Genomic DNA, 26,860 nt, shown 5'->3' on the forward strand with positions numbered 1-26,860 from the left:
AAAATGTTTTACTGCGCTGTTTAGAATAAAAGAAATGATACAGTCATAAAATGTTTTTTTTTTTTATCCCACTGCCCCCTTTTATTTCTCTCCTTTGAATTCCATCTCATTTCTTCCCAATCTTTCAACTTCTTTCGCTGTCCACCTCCCCATCCCAGTCCTTGTCTCTCCAACCGCAACAGGTGCTTGTCTCTTGTGGCTATCTGTGCCACACACCTGCCATTCCCCATCAGCTTTTAGCTTAGTCTGACTACTTCGGGGAGTGTTCAGTAGTTACTTCTGGCATTGTTAAGAGGTACATGTAATCACCTACTATGCACCCCTACTACCGGCGGTCATTAGTTAGTGCCGTGGGTCAGACCAGCTTTATTAGCGGCAGAGGATGAGGATGCCAGGTGAGTGCAGGGAAATACACAGAGACTGCATTCGTGGAGGAAGTGGAGACAGGTAGGTGTGGACAGCTCAGAAGACAGAGTCGGAGGAAATTGGAAAGTTTTTTTATATTAAGATAATTCCTGTACAGTTGTAGTAAGCCAATTGATGGTGTCACGAAGTGTTATATCCCTATGGGCGTTCTAGTGGGACATATCACTTTGATATGTACCAAGATGATTTTAACCATATGGGTAATCACTCTCAACTTGACTAGCGATGAAGTTAGATGTGGTTACTTGCACTCTAGACTTGCCCCCCACCTGGGGGGGCTTCTCGCCAGTTATGGGAAGCTGTTGGAGTACCGCGTCGCTTACACCGGGCAACCATGACTTTGGTGTATGGCAATGCGGTCACAGCGAAGATGAAGAGAAGAGGAACGATGAAGAGGAAACGTGAGCCAGGGCCGGCTCAGGGGGAACAAAGCTGACAGCTCAACCACCAGCGGCGGTCCTGTCTGCGTTGCCACCCCCACCACAACCCGACCAGCCAGCTCAAACGGAAGCGACTCGGCGTCCATCTGTGTCAAGGCCACTACCCATGGGGCACTCTGCCAAGACAACTTTGGATGTTGGTGCTGCAAAGCAGGACGACTGGAAGCTTGCAACGGGAAAGAACAAAGGCCAGTACTCTAAGTACTTGGTCGGCGACGTCACGGACCCCAACAGGCTGCCTTGTGGCTACTACGAGAAGAACTTCAAGGTCTTCCCGGATGGACACATGGTCGCCATCCACTCAACGGAGCTATGGGGTGTGGGACAAGCGCTAGTGGTTATGTCGCGCCGGGATGGTCTTTATCGACAAGGGATCCTCCACAGAGAGATGGACAACTACACTGTCCACAGGATTTTAAAGATGATCGCCGGCGCCCAGTACATCCAGTTAGCAAAGTGCTTGCAGGCCCACAGCTACAGGAAGCTGGTTCCTCTCTTCAACGAGAAGTTTGTCATCTCGTCCCCATAGCAGCCAACTAACCTTTTTGGGCACGTTGGACTTTAAAGAGTCCAACACACTTTAATTTGATTGCTCGTCAAAATTGCTCAAATCACTTTAAAACTTTTTCAGCCAAGCTATTTTTTTTTCCAGACATGTGCAGGTTATGTCAGCTACTTTTGGCTTAGGTCTCAGTATCTACTTCTAAATTTTTATTGCAAATTCTGCCCACCTCAAACTTACCCCCTCCTGGCCCGGACTTAGTCAATGGCAAAATTCAGAGATTAAGCCTGTGATAGGTGTGTGTGAAGCTCTAGTGGCATATACACACGTAAAAACTTTACCCGACCTGATATGGGTAATAATATGCAAATGATACTTTCAATATTTCAGAAGCTGCATGTGCATAAACACACACAAACAAATGTCTCTGAAGGACTGTAAAACATCACTGTTATTTCTGGTTTCAAACGACAAATTGCAAACCAATTGTATGAAACTATTTTAGACTGTCAGAGTGATCCAATAGACTATGTGCAAGATTTATTAAATGTCTGACATCCAATATCCAATATTAATTAATCAAAAGTTTAATGTTTTTAACTTTGTTATCAACCAAATTCCATAATCTTCCATGACTTTTTAAAGATTTTCAGGAATTTTTCTATGATCATCAACGTAATGATATTACTACATATTAAGTTGATATGAACTGTCAATCTCTTCTTCTTATTTTAAATGGGGAAAATATTTATCAACCAATCTTCATTTGTCTTGCCCCATGTCAAAATTCCATGACTTTTTAGGACTGCAAATTTCACGATTTTCGAGTATTTCTGTGACCTGTGGGAACACTGTTTAATGGTGTCGTTTATAAAACAAACTTTAACTGTAAACTACAAACATCATAACTCATTACAATAATCACACAAAAAGTCAGACTATGAAAAAATTACCCTGACCTTTCTGATCGAGGTAGTTAACAGATGACAGGTGTAATCTGACCTTTCTGATGGAGGTAGTTAACAGATGACAGGTGTAATCTGACCTTTCTGATGGAGGTAGTTAACAGATGACAGGTGTAATCTGACCTTTCTGATGGAGGTAGTTAACAGATGACAGGTGTAATCTGACCTTTCTGATGGAGGTAGTTAACAGATGACAGGTGTAATCTGACCTTTCTGATCGAGGTAGTTAACAGATGACAGGTGTAATCTGACCTTTCTGATGTAGGTAATTAACAGATGACAGGTGTAATCTGACCTTTCTGATCGAGGTAATTAACAGATGACAGGTGTAATCTGACCTTTCTGATCGAGGTAATTAACAGATGACAGGTGTAATTTCACAGTCAGTGGCTTGTCTAGATCAAGATTCCACGCTTCGGCAATATCAACCTGAAAATCAATTTAAAATTAAAGTCTTGTTTTGTTTAACTATGCTAAATTTCCCTTAGTAGCAAGGGCCATACTACCACAGCCTTTGATAAACCACTCATGGTGCAATGGTTAAATGGGGAAAACCTGAATCAGAGAGTGGGTCCACTAAGGTGATACGATCCAACATCGCAAGCACCTCTGGCATGCACTCTATTGACTGAGCTACATGTACATCCCACCCCTCATTTGAAGTCAAGTTGCTTGTGGCAGCTGACCCCCGAAACTCAACCCCTGCACACGTTCATGTGTTTTTAATTATATAAGAACTGTTTGTCATTGTTTTATGAGTTTATTGATGCATAGCTGACACAAACTGAATAAAATTGTGCAACGTAGCAAAGCAAGTTTATACTAAAAACCTCAGAAAATGACATCATTATGTCAACTGGGATGTCATTACGTAAAACAGATCTATACGTGGAAATTGCAAAAATAAATCATTACACTTCCAATCAAGATGTACATGTAAACTTAAGCTGTTGTCTCATTGTTGAGGCACGTGTGCTGGAAATTTTTAAGGGGAGGGTCTAGACTGGCTGGCTGAGATCAAGGGTGTAGGTGATCGAGTTACTGGAAGGGGGTGGGGGTTGGAAAATTGTGAAAACCTATGTCCTAAAATGCAAATTCTTGCATTCTACAAGTAAAATCCATCATGACAAATGCAGGTATATGCATATTAAAATAATAACAATAATTTGTTTTGAGCACGGGTGTTGACCCCCAACCCACCCCCCTGAACATGTCCCTGTTACGGTTGTTTTTTATTCCATTTATGTATGTAAATTTATGTATTTGTTGCAATTTAGATGAACCAGTTGCCAAAGACAAACATTTCATTTTTAAAATATGCCCTTATAAGTTTTTATTATTCACAGATTTGTGTTAGTCAGTTTTAAAGTCAGTAAACAATTCCTTGTTAGAAACATTGGTCTCTTGTTCTTGTGATCAGAGATTATGTGTGCACTACACATTTCTGTATGTACCTGAAAATTTGATGCTTCAGATTCAGATTCAGATACAATGTACATGTCAAAATACAAGTGTCTTTTTGTGTTGCATCAGTTATCCACATTTTATTTGTGATTATAGTTGCTCTGAGATTGTATGCAATGAAATATTCTTTTGACATGACTTTGGCACAACATATTTATTGCAATCAAAAAGACTCAAAAGAATTTTATTGAATACTTTTAAAGAAATAAAATAATCAAGATGTTAAAAATTGTCTGAATGTTGCATCAGTTACCGTGGAACTGCCTTATAAATTTCATTAACTAACATATACAGTGAAACCCCTCTGAACCAGAAACCCATGGGACCAAGTAAAAAGTCCAGTTTTAAGGGTATTCACTTTAAAGAGGTTCTGTTCTGTACTGATATTTAATAAGGGGCTTTGAAAAACATCCACACCGGCCTCAGTGGTGTCGTGGCAGGCCATCGGTCTACAAGATGGTAGGTACTGGGTTCGGATCCCAGTCGAGGCATGGGATTTTTAATCCAGATACCGACTCCAAACCCTGAGTGAGTGCTCCGCAAGGCTCAATGGGTAGGTGTAAACCACTTGCACCGACCAGTGATCCTTAACTGGTTCAACAAAGGCCATGGTTTGTGCTATCCTGCCTGTGGGAAGTGCAAATAAAAGATCCCTTGCTGCCAATCGGAAGAGTAGCCCATGTAGTGGCGACAGCGGGTTTCCTCTCAAAATCTGTGTGGTCCTTAACCATATGTCTGACGCCATATAACCGTAAATAAAATGTGTTGAGTGCGTCGTTAAATAAAACACTTCTTTCTTTCTTGAAAAACATCCGGTTTTCAGGGAATTGAAAAGAAATGAAACTGGTATGTGCAACTCTACGTCAATTTCACACATAAGATACTCACATAAAGAAATGAAACTGGTATGTGCAACTCTACGTCAATTTCACCAAGGGACTCCAACAATCTGTCAAAAAACAAAACACAATAACCAGCAACATGGTCAGCATTGTGATATGGTAATATAGACAACAATGGTTTGGTCCTAGACTACGTCAGCATTGTGATATAGTAATATAGGTAACTGGTTTGGTCCTAGACTCCGTCAGCATTGTGATATGGTAATATAGACAACTGGTTTGGCCCTAGACTAAGTCAGCATTGTGATATGGTAATACAGACAACTGGTTTGGTCCTAGACTACGTCAGCATTGTGATATGGTAATATAGACAACTGGTTTGGCCCTAGACTAAGTCAGCATTGTGATATGGTAATATAGACAACTGGTTTGGTCCTAGACTACGTCAGCATTGTGATATGGTAATATAGACAACAATGGTTTGGTCGTAGACTACGTCTGCATTGTGATATGGTAATATAGACAACAATGGTTTGCTCGTAGACTAAGTCTGCATTGTGATATGGTAATATAGACAACAATGGTTTGGTCGTAGACTACGTCTGCATTGTGATATGGTAATATAGACAACAATGGTTTGGTCGTAGACTACGTCTGCATTGTGATATAGTAATATAGACAACAATGGTTTGGTCGTAGACTACGTCTGCATTGTGATATGGTAATATAGACAACAATGGTTTGCTCGTAGACTAAGTCTGCATTGTGATATGGTAATATAGACAACAATGGTTTAGTGCTAGACTACATCTGCATTGTGATATGGTAATATAGACAACTGGTTTGGTCCTAGACTACGTCAGCATTGTGATATAGTAATATAGACAACTGGTTTGGCCCTAGACTAAGTCAGCATTGTGATATGGTAATATAGACAACTGGTTTGGTCCTAGACTACGTCAGCATTGTGATATGGTAATATAGACAACAATGGTTTGGTCGTAGACTACGTCTGCATTGTGATATGGTAATATAGACAACAATGGTTTAGTGCTAGACTACATCTGCATTGTGATATGGTAATATAGACAACTGGTTTGGCCCTAGACTAAGTCAGCATTGTGATATGGTAATACAGACAACAATGGTTTGGCCCTAGACTAAGTCAGCATTGTGATATGGTAATACAGACAACTGGTTTGGTTCTAGACTCCGTCAGCATTGTGATATAGTAATATAGACAACACTGGTTTAGTGCTAGACTACGTCAGCATTGTGATATGGTAATATAGACAACAATGGTTTAGTGCTAGACTACGTCAGCATTGTGATATGGTAATATAGACAACTGGTTTGGCCCTAAACTAAGTCAGCATTGTGATATGGTAATACAGACAACTGGTTTGGCCCTAGACTAAGTCAGCATTGTGATATGGTAATATAGACAACAATGGTTTGGTGCTAGACTACGTCAGCATTGTGATATGGTAATATAGACAACTGGTTTGGCCCTAGACTAAGTCAGCATTGTGATATGGTAATATAGACAACTGGTTTGGCCCTAGACTAAGTCAGCATTGTGATATGGTAATATAGACAACTGGTTTGGTCCTAGACTATGTCTGCATTGTGATATAGTAATATAGACAACAATGGTTTGGTCCTAGACTACGTCAGCATTGTGATATGGTAATACAGACAACTGGTTTGGTCCTAGACTACGTCAGCATTGTGATATAGTAATATAGACAACAATGGTTTAGTGCTAGACTACGTCAGCATTGTGATATGGTAATATAGACAACTGGTTTGGCCCTAGACTAAGTCAGCATTGTGATATGGTAATACAGACAACTGGTTTGGCCCTAGACTAAGTCAGCATTGTGATATGGTAATATAGACAACTGGTTTGGCCCTAGACTAAGTCAGCATTGTGATATGGTAATATAGACAACAATGGTTTAGTGCTAGACTAAGTCAGCATTGTGATATGGTAATATAGACAACTGGTTTGGCCCTAGACTAAGTCAGCATTGTGATATGGTAATATAGACAACAATGGTTTAGTGCTAGACTAAGTCAGCATTGTGATATGGTAATATAGACAACTGGTTTGGCCCTAGACTAAGTCAGCATTGTGATATGGTAATATAGACAACTGGTTTGGCCCTAGACTAAGTCAGCATTGTGATATGGTAATATAGACAACAATGGTTTAGTGCTAGACTAAGTCAGCATTGTGATATGGTAATATAGACAACTGGTTTGGCCCTAGACTAAGTCAGCATTGTGATATGGTAATATAGACAACTGGTTTGGCCCTAGACTAAGTCAGCATTGTGATATGGTAATATAGACAACAATGGTTTAGTGCTAGACTAAGTCAGCATTGTGATATGGTAATATAGACAACAATGGTTTGGTGCTAGACTATGTCAGCATTGTGATATAGTAATACAGTGGCCAATTACGATAAAAATCAAAACCAGCACACACAGATTTCTCAGTGGAATTCAGGTAAGGTTTGGGGAAGAGGTGGTGGAAGGAAGATTGGCAATATTACACCCATTGGTAGACAGAACAGAAATAGAAACATATAGTGACCATATAGTGAAATATATCTTGCTGGTTGGGAACAGAACAGAAAAATGTTGTATCTGCATAACATGTAATACCTGTAAGACAAAGAACTATCTCCATACAGAAAGCGAACTTGGTCCATGTCCTCGGCCAACTGGGTATTCATTTTCTCAGGCTCAGCTGACTCATGATCATCCTGAAAAACAAACAAACTCAAATGTGTATGTCAATATAACAGGTTAAATTATGTTCCTAAAACTCTTTACCATCAAAGATACAGATACAGATCATCACACACACACACACACACACAATATACACAGAGAATAACAAGTTAATGATATAGGATATTGGCTTTATCCTGTGAAGGTAAGAATGGAAAATTTCTCAATCGGCCTGAACAGGATAAAACCAATATCCTACGTCATTAACTAGTTATTATATTTATTTTGCAGACCATAAAAATTAAGGGAAAAAGCTATTATTTCTGTTATTTCAACTACATTGTACAATGACCTACATGTCAAATGAGCGATTTTGTAATGTAGCTATGCGTGTGAAGTCACATGAGTGACATCAAAAGTTTTATTCTGCTACTATATGTTTATGACTTTGCTTTATCCGTCATCATAATCTGTCAATAGAAACAGTGGTTGGAGGATAAATTCAGGTATTGATTGGCAACAGTTTCTAATCGTTTTGAAAAGTGATTAGTTACCATTTAATATTTTAGAACTGTCTAGCAATCTCAGGGCATTATTGCCATGGGATCAGTGATTAAACATTTTTACTAGCCATGATTACAAATTCACTAGCCCTACTTTAAGTAAATACAATATTACTAATAGGAATGATTGGATATGTCACCTAAAGAAGGAGATAGAGCTTAAAACAATCACATTTGAGGGGAGGAAAGGGCAGGATATTCACATTTACAAAACAGACTTAAATGCAGCACTTGACCAAAAACAATTCATTAACCATCGGGCATGGCGATAATATTTATTTACTAGCCCAACATTGAATATCACTAGCCATGGGAGTGGGACTACCTTAATCTAGAAGCCCTGAATCTCTGAAACTGGTATAGTCACAAGGCTCGAACTTATGACTTTCTTACATTACAGCAATTTTGAAGGCAAAACAACAAATCGCAGTTTTGAGCTTCCCTACAGCAATTTTAAACCAGTAAATGTTACAACAAATATAAAATTACCATATGTTTTACATCCAATAGCCGATGATTAATTAATCAATGTGCTCCAGTGGTGTCGTTAAACAAAACAAACAAACCTGAAAGGAACTTACACTGAACATTTTCATTTGTCCATTGGATAACCGTTAAAAGTCTCTCAGTCACGGATTTAGTAGGCCTTATTTCTCTAAATATGGATTATAAATGGAAATTACATTCATTTGGCATACCAAACCTCATTATTGTATCATCCAAAACATTTTAATTGAACCACGATCGAGGGAATTCCATGACATGCTTCATTTTTAAAATTTGGAACTCTTTTTGTAAAAAGTCATAAAACGTACGGCAAAACCAACTCGAAGTGATGAGGCTATATATATGCAACAGCCGTGCATGGTATCCTTGAATTTTATATATATATATATATATATATATATATATATATATATATATATACAACTGCTGTGTATAGATACTTAGCAAATGAGGGCCAGCTATATACATGGCAAATAATTAAATTACATATCATTTTATGACAAAATAATGGCAAATACATGTATGCTGAAATAAAATAATAAACAGTCGGAACATGAACTCCCAATTTTTAAAATTATTAATGATTTTTTTTTAAATAATAATTTGTGTCTTTTGGGTTGGCTTTTTTTTCTTTTTTACGGAGCTACTGTACACAGTACCACTGCAGGCACGTGTGAATGGAATTTAGTAGGGGAGGGAGTCTAGACGGTGCTCGTGTTTGTTAAGTTTGTGTACTGTTCATAGTTAGTTTCTCTTTCAGATAATCTACCTCAGCAGCTGATAATTTGCAGTTTGTAATTTTTATTTTCATTTATTTTATTTATTATTTTATTTTATTTTATTTTTTTAGTACAACGGGGGCAATATTACGCTATTCATATATCTATGGAAAACGTACACAAAAGGGTTCGCTAGATTCATATACAATCTCCCCCCAATCCCTGTTCAGAACACGCACTGTTCGTACAGTACTTAGTATGTATTCATCCTGTTCCAGATGGTTCGGTAATATGGATCAATCAAATACTTATTTACCGCCTAGATACATTTTTGCTGTGTATATAGCCAGCCTCCGTTAGCGGAGGCTATATACACGGCCGTCGTATATATAGCCAGATCGTATACAAACACCGTCTAGTTCACAGTATTCTTTTAAAATGTAACAATTCCTATCTTAAGCCAGCTGTTATGGCATATTTTGCATAATAATGGGATTTGACAAGGTGGAAAATGAAGGTGTTTGCCATTAGATGGTTAGATTTTTTTTCGTGTATGACTAACAATAAATTTACCTATAGATGCAAAGGCCTAACTGGTCGGGATTGTTGACGTTTAACATGTATTAATGTATAAGCTTATTATCATTCAGTACATGTTTTTATTCATTTTTAATAACCTGTTTCATTGGTGCTGTTTTTCTATTTACCTTACGTCGCAGAGAACGGTCAAGCATTCTCATTACATGAGCTTGGTAAATCGTTTTGATACTGTGGTTATTCGGGGGATGCCCGCCACGTGACTCAAAAATAATGCGTCACACCTTTGCTCTCCAAATAGCCGTTATTTTTCTTTGAATTATGGACTGTCGACATAATTCAATTATTGTTATAAAATATAAATAATAAGTGGGATATGGTGGTTATGTAGATGGTCCAATAAGGTACTTTGTATATATTTTCAGATAATACTTTGTTGGGTCATTAATTAGGTCAGCCATCCATGGCAGAGCACCTTTAAGGTAGTACTAAACCAAATAACTTCCGGCTGGGTCAAAGTTCGAGGTGCACCGAACTTTTGATAGAGAAGTGAACACCACAAGTCCTGTGATTGGTTATAAATGTGAGTGTGTTGGTTGTAAAAAATAATAGTTTCATCTGGGTAAAAAAATATGCAATTTTATTTCATCTAGTAGCAATGTGTCAAGTAGCCTTGTGCTTGAAACATGTATGGGGTACCTGTAAAAGTACTCAAATTTTGTGCGGAACTAGGGTAGTCATAGACGCTACCCATTATCTCAGAAACGAGCAGCTTGACCCCCAATTTTTTCTGATTCACTTTAAGTGTGAGGGATGGTAGTATTTATATCCGTGGCGTTTATGTCGGTTGATACGTTGCAGGTAGGAGTTTTAGCCACATGTTACTATTGTCGTCTATGGGATTTGATTTGGTAGTATACAGCCTTAAGGGACATTTTGATTGTCCTAGCAGATTTTCACCTGTCAGGACAAACAGATTCAGGGCACAAAATATCAGATTGCAAAAAGCGAAAAGCTGAACATTTTTAAGACTTAGTAAGTGAAATAAAAACTGACCTGTTAAAATTACCATAAAAAATTGCAGGTAATTTTTCAAGAGGCGGATGTATGATGTATATAAGATCATCTCATCCTTTATTTAGCTGAGGTATTATTTTAATTTTATAAGATGTGCAAATTTTTCACACACTGTCCCAAACTCTCCACTCATCCCAAACTGTCTTATTTCCAACAGGCCATATTTTATCTTAGCTGGCCATATTTCTCTTGGCCTGCTATTTTAAAAAAAATAACAGCAGCTAGGCCATATTCTATTTTGAAATCCTATTTTGAGCCGTGCAATGCTTATTTCGACCACTGAAAATGTTGGTGATGTACAAACTACAGTGAAAATAACCTCCATTTCATCGTCAATCTCCTGTATAATACAATACTCTTCTTCATCATCGTCATCGCTACCAGCGGCAGCATTATCATCTCCATTGCCAGACATACATTCTTTGTAGTCAGAATCCCCTGACTCGAGGCTAGCCGATCGGCTGTACATTTCACCCGACTCATTTTCTGCCTTCTCTTTCTCCCTCTCTTTGTCTCTCTCTTTCTCCTTCTCCTTCTCTTTCTCAGCCTGTTTACTGATCAGCTCTGAAAATAAAAATACTGATAGCTCAGTTATATAAGAATTGTTGTTTTCAGTTTGGGTAATTAAATGTTTGTTTTGTATAATGAAACCACTAGAGCACAATGATTTATTCATGATTAACAAATACCGTAGATGTTAAACACTTTGTAATTTTGACAAATAGTCTTAGAGAAGAAACCCGCAACATTTTTCCATTAATAGCATGGGATCGTTTATATGCACCAACCCACAGACAGGATAGCTAGCACATACCACAGCATACCAGTAGTGATGCACCAGCAAGATACAGGCCAATGGGCCCACCGATAGGGATCGATCCTAGACCGACCATGCATCAAGTGATCATTTTACCACTGGGGACCGGCCGCGGTGGCGTCGTGGTAGGCCATCGGTCTACAGGCTGGTAGGTACTGGGTTCGGATCCCAGTCGAGGCATGGGATTTTTAATCCAGATACCGACTCCAAACCCTGAGTGAGTGCTCCGCAAGGCTCAGTGGGTAGGTGTAAACCACATGCACCGACCAGTGATCCATAACTGGTTCAACAAAGGCCATGGTTTGTGCTATCCTGCCTGTGGGAAGCGCAAATAAAAGATCCCTTGCTGCTAATCGGAAGAGTAGCCCTGCACACGTTCATGTGTTTTTAATTATATAAGAACTGTTTGTCATTGTTTTATGAGTTTATTGATGCATAGCTGACACAAACTGAATAAAATTGTGCAACGTAGCAAAGCAAGTTTATACTAAAAACCTCAGAAAATGACATCATTATGTCAACTGGGATGTCATTACGTAAAACAGATCTATACGTGGAAATTGCAAAAATAAATCATTACACTTCCAATCAAGATGTACATGTAAACTTAAGCTGTTGTCTCATTGTTGAGGCACATGTGCTGGAAATTTTTAAGGGGAGGGTCTAGACTGGCTGGCTGAGATCGAGGGTGTAGGTGATCGAGTTACTGGAAGGGGGTGGGGGTTGGAAAATTGTGAAAACCTATGTCCTAAAATGCAAATTCTTGCATTCTACAAGTAAAATCCATCATGACAAATGCAGGTATATGCATATTAAAATAATAACAATAATTTGTTTTGAGCAGGGGTGTTGACCCCCCAACCCACCCCCCTGAACATGTCCCTGTTACAGTTGTTTTTTATTCCATTTATGTATGTAAATTTATGTATTTGTTGCAATTTAGATGAACCAGTTGCCAAAGACAAACATTTCATTTTTAAAATATGCCCTTATAAGTTTTTATTATTCACAGATGTTGTGTCAGTCAGTTTTAAAGTCAGTAAACAATTCCTTGTAGAAAACATTGGTCTCTTGTTCTTGTGATCAGAGATTATGTGTGCACTACACATTTCTGTATGTACCTGAAAATTTGATGCTTCAGATTCAGATTCAGATACAATGTACATGTCAAAATACAAGTGTCTTTTTGTGTTGCATCAGTTATCCACATTTTATTTGTGATTATAGTTGCTCTGAGATTGTATGCAATGAAATATTCTTTTGACATGACTTTGGCACAACATATTTATTGCAACCAAAAAGACTCTTAAGAATTTTATTGAATACTTTTAAAGAAATAAAATAATCAAGATGTTAAAAATTGTCTGAATGTTGCATCAGTTACCATGGAACTGCCTTATAAACTTCATTAACTGACACATATACAGTGAAACCCCTCTGAACCAGAAACCTATGGGACCAAGTAAAAAGTCCAGTTTTAAGGGTATCCACTTTAAAGAGGTTCTGTTCTGTACTGATATTTAATAAGGGGCTTTGAAAAACATCCACACTGGCCTCGGTGGTGTCGTGGCAAGCCATCGGTCTACAAGATGGTAGGTACTGGGTTCGGATCCCAGTTGAGGCATGGAATTTTTTATCCAGATACCGACTCCAAACCCTGAGTGAGTGCTCCGCAAGGCTCAATGGGTAGGTGTAAACCACTTGCACCGACCAGTGATCCATAACTGGTTCAACAAAGGCCATGGTTTGTGCTATCCTGCCTGTGGGAAGCGCAAATAAAAGATCCCTTGCTGCCAATCGGAAGAGTAGCCCATGTAGTGGCGACAGCGGGTTTCCTCTCAAAATCTGTGTGGTCCGTAAATAAAATGTGTTGAGTGCGTCGTTAAATAAAACATTTCTTTCTTTCTTTTTATCACTGGGCTACGTCCCACCCCTAATACTGCATGAAGACACTTACTTAATCACATCATTAGTCAATTGTTAAGTGTTGAAATGCCAAAACATTATGAACAAATTAAAAAATTAAAGTGCTATAAGGATAAAACACCATTATGTAATAAGGAAATTTATTATTGAAAACTGTTTAGACCAGCCACAAATCAAGTCAGCACTTTACCACTGGGCTACGTCCCACTCCCTGTTCTATAAGTTCAAATGCAATACAAAGACTAATTACAATCAGTTTATCTATTTTCTAAATCCCTTTGATGCTCACAGTATGACTGAATTCCCTCAGTGGACACAGTATGTTTTTCACATCCCAACTAGCACTACTATTATATCAAACATTGTGGTACGTGCTGTCCTATATTTGGCAAAGTTCATAAAAAGCCCCTTGTTGCCAATGAAAAAAATGTAGTGAATTTCTTATGAGGGCAACATGTTAGAATCATGTTTGACAGCTAACAGCCAATAATGAATTAATCATATAGTAAACTGACCACAAAAAAAGAAGAAAAATTACAATAGTGTAATTAACACACAAATTGTAAATATTACATGTACATCAAAATCATTGACATATTTCTGTTTTGTTCACTCACCCTCTCGTAGCTGAACCAGTAAGTCTTGGACTTTCTTGTCTACGTAGAACGTTGTGTCCTTTGCATGTGCAGTCAGAATACTGCTATCTGTAATCAAGAAACATAAGCATGTATAGTTACTGATTGATACATGTCAAAAACCCACTGAAAATCCACTTCTTCATGGCTCGAACCTAACGGTGGCACCAACGGCAATTGCCGTCGTTGAGATATAAATTGCCGTAGGTAGAAAGCATCACCGATGGCATTTTTGTGCCGTCGGTAAAGCTCCTCAACAATGGTGAAATGTATACACCTGGTGTACATTATCTGCCAATATTTAACATTTGCACACTTAAAAGATGTCTACATATCACAAGATAGCCTTTCAGTCAGGTGTATTTGCTGCAAATGTCACTTTAAAAAAAAATGCCATAGGCAGGTTCAAAATTGCCGTCGGAGGACTGTTTCACCCATTGCAATTCTTTTCAAAATTGCCGTGGCAGACATATTCTTAAGTTCGAGCCCTGCTTCTTAATCATATCACTTTTCCTCCAAGTCTTGCTATTGAAAAGCAATAATTAAGGGATGGGAAGCATATTCACAGGGCATAAAATGAATTTTTCAGAGAACCAATATGTCGTTCGTGTGGTTTTTATGTTTGCACGAACAATTTTCTTCAGTAGTTGAGCTACAAATGAAAAGGTTTATGGGCAATGATATTCAAACGAGAATCTGAGATGAGCAATTTTCATAGCTTTTCTCCTATTACAAATACGAAAATATACTTTTTGTGTTCTAACTTAAAAGGTACCAAGTGAAAATAAAAATTAGGTTTGTTTGTCCTAATCCGACCAACCCGCAAAAATCGACCCGTGTCAAAATCGTTTTTGACATCTTTTGGTGAAGATTTTTTGTTTTTTGTTGGGGTTTTTAAATATTTAACCAATTTCAGCTTCAACGTAACCAATTGAGGCTTCAACAAGTATAAATTTTATCTGTTGATGATATTTGTCAAACATTTTAAAACCTCGATATAATTTAACTAACATTTATTAACGTCAGTTTTAAATCGTTGGAAATTAGAAATTCTGTAAAATGCTATTCATAGTAACGAGTAAACAAATTTCTTGCGATTGTGGCACAAAATCTCACACACTGCGTTGAATGTCTGTAGTACATCATACATGCTCTTGTGACAGGCAAAATGGATTTTAAACTAAATCAATATAACAGTAGCTGCAGAGGTACCTTCATATGAGCTAGATGAGGCTATGTATTGGCATCCTTTGACAGACACAAAGTGGTCATTTTGTCCGACACTAGGTACAGTCGCTAGAATGTCATTATGTTTGTTATTAATAGACCCGAGTCAGTCCAAAAGAAGCTATACAAGTGTTGAACTCCGCAGAGAATCCGCAATCAGCTGACTTATTCCAAATGGCAAATTATATTGGTATATAATCAGATCTTCGTTTTTGAAAAACCCAGGAGTGCTAAAAATCGCACTCCTCAAAATGTTTACGAGGGAGGTGGAAATCACACTCCTCAAAATGCAGAGGAGAAAAATTTGCACCCCTTAATATAAATCAGAATTAGAGGCAAGAGACCGAAAGTAACTACACCCATGAACATGCTTAAGTTTGGGGAGTAACGATTTCTAAATTAAATATCTTAAGGGTGTTTTGAGTTTTAAAAATAAGTATCCTAATTTAACTAATATGATGGTTGTTCTCAAAGATGAAGGAATATGGGCCACTGCAGTCTTACACAAGAAAAAGAAACACCATGAACGCAACATTTATCGATTTCTTATGTAATATATGCATATCATGTTGCATTAAAATTCTGAATCATGATAATCTATTTATGAATAAGGAATTGAAATTGATTTGTTTGGGCTTATTCTGTTTTATTTAAAACAAGTACAATAATTTTAGTTTTCATCACAGAATAATATGATTTCTCCATGGACACAAACCTGTGAACTGAATGTAAAAGTATAACAACCACATGACACAGGGTTATCACATTTATCATGATATTATAATATACATGTTATGTATCTGCAAATTCTCTATTTCAAAAAATAATAATAATGTCACAACAGAGAAAATGTCAACATCTATTGTTTTCTACCCAAATATATCTTACTACAATTTTTATAAATATATATTTTTACAACATGTCATTTATTATACTACTAACTCGAAACATAGCAACCCATATGTATATATATACACACACAAGCATTTGTTCAATTTAGGTGCACGTTATTACGGGGGTTCACGGGCGTGATAGCGCTCACACCCGTCAGATTGAGTTGACGGGGGTCCACGGGCGTGATATAGCGCTCACACCCGTCAGATTGAGTTGACGGGGGTCCACGGGCGTGATAGCGCTTACACCCGTCAGATTGAGTTGATGGGGGTTCACGGGCGTGATAGCGCTCACACCCGTCTAAAACAAAGGTCTGATTATTATAATATAATATTCTAAGAAACAATAATGCAGGTAGCATTTTATAACAAAAGTAGACAGTGGTCATGAAGGAAATAGCTGGACACGTTCAATGATGGAGCAAAAGTAGACAGTGGTCATGAAGGAAATAGCTGGACACGTTCAATGATGGAGCAAAAGTAGACAGTGGTCATGAAGGAAATAGCTGGACACGTTCAGTGATTGAGCAAAAGCTGGTTAGAACATTACCATTAAGCACATATGACGTACACCTAGGCACGGGCGTAGGAAGGTGCCAAAAAAGGGGCACACATACATATATAAATGTATGTATAAATATATAAAAACCATCGCTGCTGTTACAAAGTGGGGGACACACACACAACAAACACACACACCTCGCTTCCTATGCCAGTGCGACGTCGGATTTTCCACTGCATGCAGTCTTCCCAAATATTGATGATATCATCTAACACATGTTTGTTTGGATTTTCTGATCAGTGATTATAGCTTTTGCACGAACAATCCGTCGTTTATGTTGATATTGGTTTTGCATAACCTACAGAGGAACGACAAAATTGTTCATGCCAAATTTTATGCACTGCAATTTATTTTTCTTCCAACCACCAAACAAAATTTGAAATAATTAAGTAATGGGAAATCCATAATGTTTTTATGCATGTAGTGTTTTACATTTAAAACATGTTTAAGATAAGACATTGTTTAAAAATAAAGTAAAAATAGGATATATGTTTATTTTGTTTGGGGGTGGGGGACAGAACTCTTGCTATGACTGAAACTCAGGACAGTCCGTTTTAATATCCGAACAGCATATGTTTTTGTGCACATAGTGAAATGATCAAAGGGAACGAGCAACTATGTAACTAAACTTTTTTGAGACTTCTAAAGACTGTGCCGACTTTGTATCAACACGGTGCCTACAAAGTGCCGACTGTAGCGACTGCGATGCTGATTTCAAATAGATACATTGTATTTTTCTTACACCAACAATATACATGTGGGCTTATTTTCTTCCAAAAACAGTGATACTTTAAAAAACAATTCAAATTCTGATGAATGATTATAGCTTTTGCACAAATGATCTGTAGTTTATGTTCATATTGGTTTTGCATAACCAACAGACGAACGACAAAATCGTTTATGCCAAATTTTATGCCCTGTATTCATCATTATCTCATGACTAGTAGACCAAAGGTATGTGCTGTCCTGGCTAAGGAAATATTTTTAAAAAAGTCATTGTGATCCACAGATATCCCATGGAGAAAGAAGGTAGTGGCTATCAAGTGATTGGAACAGGATTCCCATGACTGTAAGACACATTGGAGAAAGAAGGTAGTGGCTATCAAGTGATTGGAACAGGATTCCCATGACTGTAAGACACATTGGAGAAAGAAGGTAGTGGCTATCAAGTGATTGGAACAGGATTCCCATGACTGTAAGACACATTGGAGAAAGAAGGTAGTGGCTATCACATGATTGGAACAGGATTCCCATGACTGTAAGACACATTGGAGAAAGAAAGTAGTGGCTATCACATGACTGGAACAGGATTCCCATGACTGTAAGACACATTGGAGAAAGAAGGTAGTGGCTATCACATGACAGGAATAGGATTCCCATGATTGTAAGACATATTGAAGAACACATTGGAGAAAGAAGGTAGTGGCTATCACATGACAGGAATAGGATTCCCATGATTGTAAGACATATTGGAGAACACATTGGAGAAAGAAGGTAGTGGCTATCACATGACAGGAATAGGATTCCCATGACTGTAAGACACACTGGAGAAAGAAGGTAGTGGCTATCACATGACAGGAATAGGATTCTCATGATTGTAAGACAAATTGGAGAACACATTGGAGAAAGAAGGTAGTGGCTATCACATGACAGGAACAGGATTTTCATGACTGTAAGACACATTGGAGAAAGAAGGTAGTGGCTATCACATGACAGGAATAGGATTCCCATGACTGTAAGACACATTGGAGAAAGAAGGTAGTGGCTATCACATGACAGGAATAGGATTCCCATGATTGTAAGACAAATTGGAGAACACATTGGAGAAAGAAGGTAGTGGCTATCACATGACAGGAACAGGATTTTCATGACTGTAAGACACATTGGAGAAAGAAGGTAGTGGCTATCACATGACAGGAATAGGATTCCCATGACTGTAAGACACATTGGAGAAAGAAGGTAGTGGCTATCACATGACAGGAATAGGATTCCCATGATTGTAAGACAAATTGGAGAACACATTGGAGAAAGAAGGTAGTGGCTATCACATGACAGGAACAGGATTTTCATGACTGTAAGACACATTGGAGAAAGAAGGTAGTGGCTATCACATGACAGGAACAGGATTCCCATGACTGTAAGACATATTGGAGAAATAAGGTAGTGGCTATCAAGTGATTGGAACAGGATTCCCATGACTGTAAGTCACATTGGAGAAAGAAGGTAGTGGCTATCGCGTGACTGGAACAGGATTCCCATGACTGTAAGACACATTGGAGAAAGAAGGTAGTGGCTATCAAGTGACTGGAACAGGATTCCCATGACTGTAAGACACATTGGAGAAAGAAGGTAGTGGCTATCACATGACAGGAACAGGATTCCCATGACTGTAAGACATATTGGAGAAATAAGGTAGTGGCTATCAAGTGATTGGAACAGGATTCCCATGACTGTAAGTCACATTGGAGAAAGAAGGTAGTGGCTATCGCGTGACTGGAACAGGATTCCCATGACTGTAAGACACAATGGAGAAAGAAGGTAGTGGCTATCAAGTGATTGGAACAGGATTCCCATGACTGTAAAACACATTGGAGAAAGAAGGTAGTGGCTATCACATGACAGGAACAGGATTCCCATGACTGTAAGACACAATGGAGAAAGAAGGTGGTGGCTATCAAGTGACTGGAACAGGATTCTCATGACTGTAAAACACATTGGAGAAAGAAGGTAGTGGCTATCAAGTGACTGGAACAGGATTCCCATGACTGTAAGACACAATGGAGAAGGAAGGTAGTGGCTATCAAGTGACTGGAACAGGATTCTCATGACTGTAAGACACATTGGAGAAAGAAGGTAGTGGCTATCGCGTGACAGGAACAGGATTCCCATGACTGTAAGACATATTGGAGAAATAAGGTAGTGGCTATCAAGTGACTGGAACAGGATTCTCATGACTGTAAGACACATTGGAGAAAGAAGGTAGTGGCTATCAAGTAACTGGAACAGGATTCTCATGACTGTAAGACACATTGGAGAAAGAAGGTAGTGGCTATCAAGTGATTGGAACAGGATTCCCATGACTGTAAGACACATTGGAGAAAGAAGGTAGTGGCTATCACATGACAGGAACAGGATTCTCATGACTGTAAGACATATTGGAGAAATAAGGTAGTGGCTATCAAGTGATTGGAACAGGATTCCCATGACTGTAAGTCACATTGGAGAAAGAAGGTAGTGGCTATCACATGACAGGAACAGGATTCCCATGACTGTAAGTCACATTGGAGAAAGAAGGTAGTGGCTATCACATGACAGGAACAGGATTCCCATGACTGTAAGACACAATGGAGAAAGAAGGTAGTGGCTATCAAGTGACAGGAACAGGATTCCTATGACTGTAAAACACATTGGAGAAAGAAGGTAGTGGCTATCAAGTGACTGGAACAGGATTTTCATGACTGTAAAACACATTGGAGAAAGAAGGTAGTGGCTATCACATGACAGGAACAGGATTCCCATGACTGTAAGACACAATGGAGAAAGAAGGTGGTGGCTATCAAGTGACTGGAACAGGATTCTCATGACTGTAAAACACATTGGAGAAAGAAGGTAGTGGCTATCAAGTGACTGGAACAGGATTCTCATGACTGTAAGACACAATGGAGAAGGAAGGTAGTGGCTATCAAGTGACTGGAACAGGATTCTCATGACTGTAAGACACATTGGAGAAAGAAGGTAGTGGCTATCGCGTGACAGGAACAGGATTCCCATGACTGTAAGACATATTGGAGAAATAAGGTAGTGGCTATCAAGTGACTGGAACAGGATTCTCATGACTGTAAGACACATTGGAGAAAGAAGGTAGTGGCTATCAAGTAACTGGAACAGGATTCTCATGACTGTAAGACACAATGGAGAAAGAAGGTAGTGGCTATCAAGTAACTGGAACAGGATTCTCATGACTGTAAGACACATTGGAGAAAGAAGGTAGTGGCTATCAAGTGATTGGAACAGGATTTTCATGACTGTAAAACACATTGGAGAAAGAAGGTAGTGGCTATCACATGACAGGAACAGGATTCCCATGACTGTAAGACACATTGGAGAAAGAAGGTAGTGGCTATCAAGTGACTGGAACAGGATTTTCATGACTGTAAAACACATTGGAGAAAGAAGGTAGTGGCTATCACATGACAGGAACAGGATTCCCATGACTGTAAGTCACATTGGAGAAAGAAGGTAGTGGCTATCGTGTGACTGGAACAGGATTCCCATGACTGTAAGACACAATGGAGAAAGAAGGTAGTGGCTATCAAGTGACTGGAACAGGATTCCCATGACTGTAAGACACATTGGAGAAATAAGGTAGTGGCTATCAAGTGACTGGAACAGGATTTTCATGACTGTAAAACACATTGGAGAAAGAAGGTAGTGGCTATCGCGTGACTGGAACAGGATTCCCATGACTATAAGACACATTGGAAAAAGAAGGTAGTGGCTATCACATGACAGGAACAGGATTCCCATGACTGTAAGACATATTAGAGAAAGAAGATAGTGGCTATCAAGTGACTAGAACTAGATTCCTATCTGACTGGCTGTTGGGATGTTTGGGTTAGTCCATGGGACTTGGGAGGGAAATACCATAGGTCAGAGGTCAGGTTATGTATTAGTAGTCTCTTACCTGGATACTCATCAGCGGAGATGCTTAAAGAATATTTCTGTGGTCCATCATCATCAAGACGGGTGAAGGTCAGAGTGGTACCGTGCAGCATAAATTCTACAATGAGAAATAGTGAGTGTAATGTCATTAGATATGATAATGTAGCACTGACTTCATCACAATGCATCTTTTAAAATAAGACGAGGCCTGTTTCCGTACCTTAACTAAAGAATAATCAAACCAAAGGTCGGTGGTGTCAGATGCAGGAAACAATATGTGTTTTAGACAGTACCTTTAAATGATCATTTGAAATTTGACAAGCATGTACACTGAAACCTGTCTACACTGGACACTAAAGAAACAGGAATCCTGTCAAAACCGGCCAAGTTTCATGGTCCCGATTCTGTTTAAATCAGATAAATATTAGGTCCCCAACATGATCCGGTTTAGACAAGTTTCACTGTTTGAGTAGGGTAGGTTCAGCAGATACTAATGGTAGAGAGGCTATTAAACCTCTGCCCTGGGCAGACCAGATATATGAGGTGTGTCTGTGCCCAGGATAGCATGCTTGAACCATACATGTAATAGCAAGTACATGCCAGTGCTTTATGGTCAAGGCACATGAACTACATAGAATGCTCAGTTCCTGTATGATGAGAATAAAACATTTTGTCTAAATTTAAGTAATTTTGCATAACCATGCTGGAGTACGTAATTGAATACATCATTCTGTGATAAATATACGGCAGAAAGCTAATCATCACCTTTGTTGGTTTTAAACAAAAGACATATATTATGTCAAGCATAATGGAGTTGTCAACAGACTAAGTTGATGGAAAACTGCAGGTGTGAATGTGACTACAAGAGATATTTGTAGAATGAAGTAAATAGAGGATTCGTCACGAGTATTTTTTAATATGGAAAATATCAACCGAGTCTATGTTAATCGGTATTTGTCGTGGCACTGCTGAGACAAATACTGATTACCTAGACGAGGTTGATGTTTTACATATTAAAAAACATGAGTAGCGAATTCTATTTATCCTATAACACTTCTAAAATAACATTTTAATTATTATTTGAGTAAATCACAGTACTAAAGTCGCCGCCACTGATAATATGACGTCTTCATAATTAGCACATTAGTTTGACGTCACGCATTTTAAACTAATCTTTGAAAACATTATGCTCAGGTACACGGGTCTGGTTGACTTGTAAGCAAATGACCCATCCACAGCAACACGTTACCTTGAGACCTTGCAAATTTGCATACCATTATTAACCGGGTTAATAAAGTAAATTATCACATGGGTTTATGACATGGATATCATGGGTAAGTTATAGGATAAAGTATTTTATTACACCGCAGTGAAAGAGATACCTAAGTGATATTTATCGTCTCTTCACCTTGTGGAATGTGTCTTTTGAGAGGTCATGACCTCTTAGCAGGTGATCGACTCTGTCACACAGTACAACTCTGCACATGGTTTTTTCAATTCATATTTTTAAAATTGGAATACTTGCTGTCAATTCTTATAATTAATGTTAGCAGCATAACTGAACACATGGTTCATACAGGCAAGGACCCATAAAATTCAAGCACTTTTCAAGGACTTTTTAAGGACTTACCTTATGTTTTATGTTTCATTCGAGATTGTTCGCACTAACATGAAATTCAAGCACTTTTCAAGCACTTTTGCACTTTTCAAGCACTTTTCATTTCAAACTCATAAATTCAAGCACTTTTCAAGACCGTGCGAACCATGGAACAAAATATATATTTTAATCATTTTGTTTAGCCTTGAATATGTTTCTAATATTGTTTGTGTAAATTCCATTGATACATGTGTAGCATAGGAGTGTAAAGTTTAATTGATAAAAAGCTAAATAATGTAATTTTTCCTGTCTTTAATCTGTGCATATTCATGTCTTGTTTAGTTATTTTGAAAGTAATTTTTTGCAATGTTTGTTCATTGATGTGCGGTGTAATAAATAAAATACTATACTTGTTCCCATGTGAGACCATTTATATTACAATATGTGGGGTTTTTTTATCGTAATGTACAATTGAAAACACACTTTCATCAACATCCCTATTTGCATTAGGCTTTAAATTCTGTGAAGTTTGTTTTCTCCTGCACAGTTCGAAAATTAAAATCCAATTTGTTATTGTTCAGTTGTGAGGTTTTCTTCACAAAATTCTGAAACATTTTCATTAAAAATAAAATTCAAACAAGTAAGTATCCTAATACAAAACTTTACAAGCCATCAATTTTGCTTAGAAGTTTGTTTTGTTTATTCTTTAAAATTATGTCTACTGATCAATATATCAGGTTAAAATCAAGAAAGATAAATTAACATTTGGTGTGTCAACAAGTCAAATCATTTAAGTTTTATTTTTACATCCCCCTCCCTCCACCTCAGTGTTGTTTGAAAACGTTTTTCAACTGAATGTTCGATTGCAAGATGTAAGATGTAGTAAATGAGGTTAAAGTTTGTTTTGTTTAACAACACCACTAGAGCACATTGATTTATTAATAATCGGCTATTGGATGTCAAACATGCAGAATAAACTTAGTAAACATGCAGAATAACTGTAAATTAATTTGGAGCATCTAATTTGTTTTGATTAAGAGTAAGTTTATTAAAATATTTATAATTTACAAATTAGTTTCTGGTATGAACATACATTGCCATAACACGTTTCCTTTGTCACTGTCATCTGTGCTTATGTGTGTTTTTTTCAATCACACTGTCGTTCAAGAGATACACGGACATTTGTACAGTTATGATACCTCTACAGGGGTCGAATTTTATGCTATTCCGCAATTAGTAAATTTCGAAACGGAATAGTAAAACAATTCTTCCAATATTCTGTCATGAAAGTGAAAATAAAGTACGGAATACCACAAATCGCCTGCGACTATTCAGCTTACACTTTTTCTTCAGCTACACTTTTTTGCAGAACAAATCCTCGCGCTACTAAGACCTTTCTCATGCACTTACCGGTACTAAATAAACATCTTTATGATCGAGACTACTGTTTGTTTGTAATTCCAGCTAGTACGCAGTAGTGCATAGTATGCATGGTATATAAACAATTGTTCGTTACGCAATGTTGTACAGGGCAACGTAGTACACTCAGGAAAACTAGTGGTACATTAATAATTGAAGGTATAGTACATTTTTAGACGGAATAGTGTTTTTTGAAATTCCCTATTCCTTTGGGATAGTGGTTAAAAAAAAAAATTCAAACCCTGCTCTATAGCAAAACCACAGAATGGCAGACTACCACACAGTAGACAAACATTTCCACTCTAATACATAATTCTAAGTTTGATGCTTATAAATACCAATTACATTGATCATTCTAGAGTTCGCCAATGACAAATATTTTACACTAATACACACATTACAGGAAGAAACCCTACAACACCCCTTTCAATAATGTTCTGGTTAAATACATAGGTTATTTGCACTAACCACCACACCATCAATTAACCAAATATTTTAATGGAATGAACCAAATCTTTATTGAATACATGTATGTTGGGTCCAGATTTCATTTACTATTTTAAGTACTATTTATGAATTTTAGTAAATGTCCCCAACAAACACTTATGTACTCTTAGCTTCTGAAGACAATTGACATGATATCCATTTTCCAGTGACAGAGGCTTGTCCTTATTATTTTTGATAGGTTTGAAACTAAATATTTTTTGTCCTAACCCTATAAGTTTGATAGCCTGAGTACTCTGATGGTAAGAGAGCTAGACGAACATCTGGACAGTTATCAACACTCTCTTACCATCAGATACCAATATATATAAATTCTACACAATTGCTGCCTACCAAACGGTAGTCAAACCAAATGGTAGTCAAAGATTCCCGCTCTAATACAACAACAATCATTATCCTATGTTTCATGTTAAATACCTTTACATCGATTACTTTTGAAAAAAAATTCACATATATTAATGACTAATATACACTACAGAAAGAAACTCCCCTTTCAATAATGTTGCAGTTAAATATGTATTTAAATAGTGTGTGTAGCTCTCTTACAGTCATAGTACTCCGGCTATAATTTTGAGTGACATAAGCGCGTGTGCAGAAATTATAGCAGGGGAATTTAAACTGTTGCAAGTAAAGTTTAGAGGGGTGGGGGGTCCATCAAAAAATGTATTTTAAAAAACCACATTTACTTGGAAGGGGCCTGGGGGGGGGGGGGGGGGGGGGGGGGTCGAGCCCCAAAACCCTTTCCCGCACAGTGTCAAAGGAAAGTCCTGTCAATTACCGTATTTAGCATGTATATAACATTAATATTTTTATTATATATTAATTTTTCGTTTATTTTATCCGGAACTTGGGCTTTGAAGGTGGTTTGATTGTACGATAGTGTCGATATATGCCGTCAAAATGACGACATACGTTACGTGACATAGGTTACATCGTCATCGACAACGCATACACTCACCCGTAAATGGCCATCCATTTTTGAAAGACAAAGACATTCCTTGTGCAGAATCCGTGTGAAACTGATAAAGTCTAGCAGACATTGTGCAAACATTTAATCTTTGAGCGTACTAGTATAAAATCCTGGTACTTTCGGTTTGTTTTCACAATATAAATTGTTGTCATTGATTAACACATGTTTCACTTCCGGGTATGTAGTTTTTCAGAAGTACGCATGCGCTTTTGTGATTCCCTTCGTCTATTTCCGAATAATATCGTCCGAGATGTACGAAAATGTGCGAGGCATTCCGAGAGAAATAGGTACACCCATTCTTGAACAACGAAAAGAAAAAAAAGAGAGAGTATTTTAAGAAAATAAATACGTTGTTAAATTATATACTGAAAACGAAAATATACGAATTTGAAAAAAGGTTCTAACATATGTTTTTTAAATTCTAAATAATTTTTATAATTACTACCAAACAGGTAATTAAGCAATATAATGCGTTGCAAACGAATCACTAAGCCTTTTATGGGAATTACAACTAAAGTCCGAACCAAATTGTTAACAACTACAATAAATTATTCTCCTACCTTTAATTACCGTTACATTTCCCCCAAATTTTGTCCAGACACAAGTTGTGAAAAAAACATTACAGTGACACAGATTCTACATATGAGACTGTAACGATGTCGCCAGTATCGACTTCGCTGAGATAGCATAGCTGCACTAGCCCCCAACACAATGGACATAGCCACAGGCGAAAAGATAAGAGCATGTTCCGTCACACATGTAGAACTCTACAGCCATATACATTATGGATTAGAATTAGTAAAACGTTTTTATCGGTTGACAAAGATATATTTGTCTGCACTACTTATGTACCACCTGAAAA

General features: G+C 37.8%; 1 protein-coding gene across 1 annotated transcript in view; it reads right to left on the minus strand.

Annotated features, from left to right (window-relative positions):
• The window catches only part of LOC121382835 (protein mono-ADP-ribosyltransferase PARP6-like), an 88,623-nt gene extending 62,455 nt beyond the window's left edge, over positions 1-26,168 (minus strand). The window contains exons 1-7 of the mRNA XM_041512464.1: positions 25,987-26,168; positions 21,531-21,626; positions 14,147-14,233; positions 11,106-11,350; positions 7,315-7,415; positions 4,686-4,746; positions 2,672-2,762 (exon numbers count right to left, since the gene is read on the minus strand). Of these exons, the coding sequence (XP_041368398.1) occupies positions 2,672-2,762; positions 4,686-4,746; positions 7,315-7,415; positions 11,106-11,350; positions 14,147-14,233; positions 21,531-21,626; positions 25,987-26,068 (763 nt within the window). The 5' untranslated portion in view covers positions 26,069-26,168. The remainder of the gene's footprint in view (positions 1-2,671; positions 2,763-4,685; positions 4,747-7,314; positions 7,416-11,105; positions 11,351-14,146; positions 14,234-21,530; positions 21,627-25,986) is intronic.
• Positions 26,169-26,860: the final 692 nt, after the last annotated feature.

The sequence above is a fragment of the Gigantopelta aegis genome, chromosome 2 (genome assembly GCF_016097555.1).
Source record: "Gigantopelta aegis isolate Gae_Host chromosome 2, Gae_host_genome, whole genome shotgun sequence".
NCBI lineage: Eukaryota > Metazoa > Mollusca > Gastropoda > Neomphalida > Peltospiridae > Gigantopelta > Gigantopelta aegis.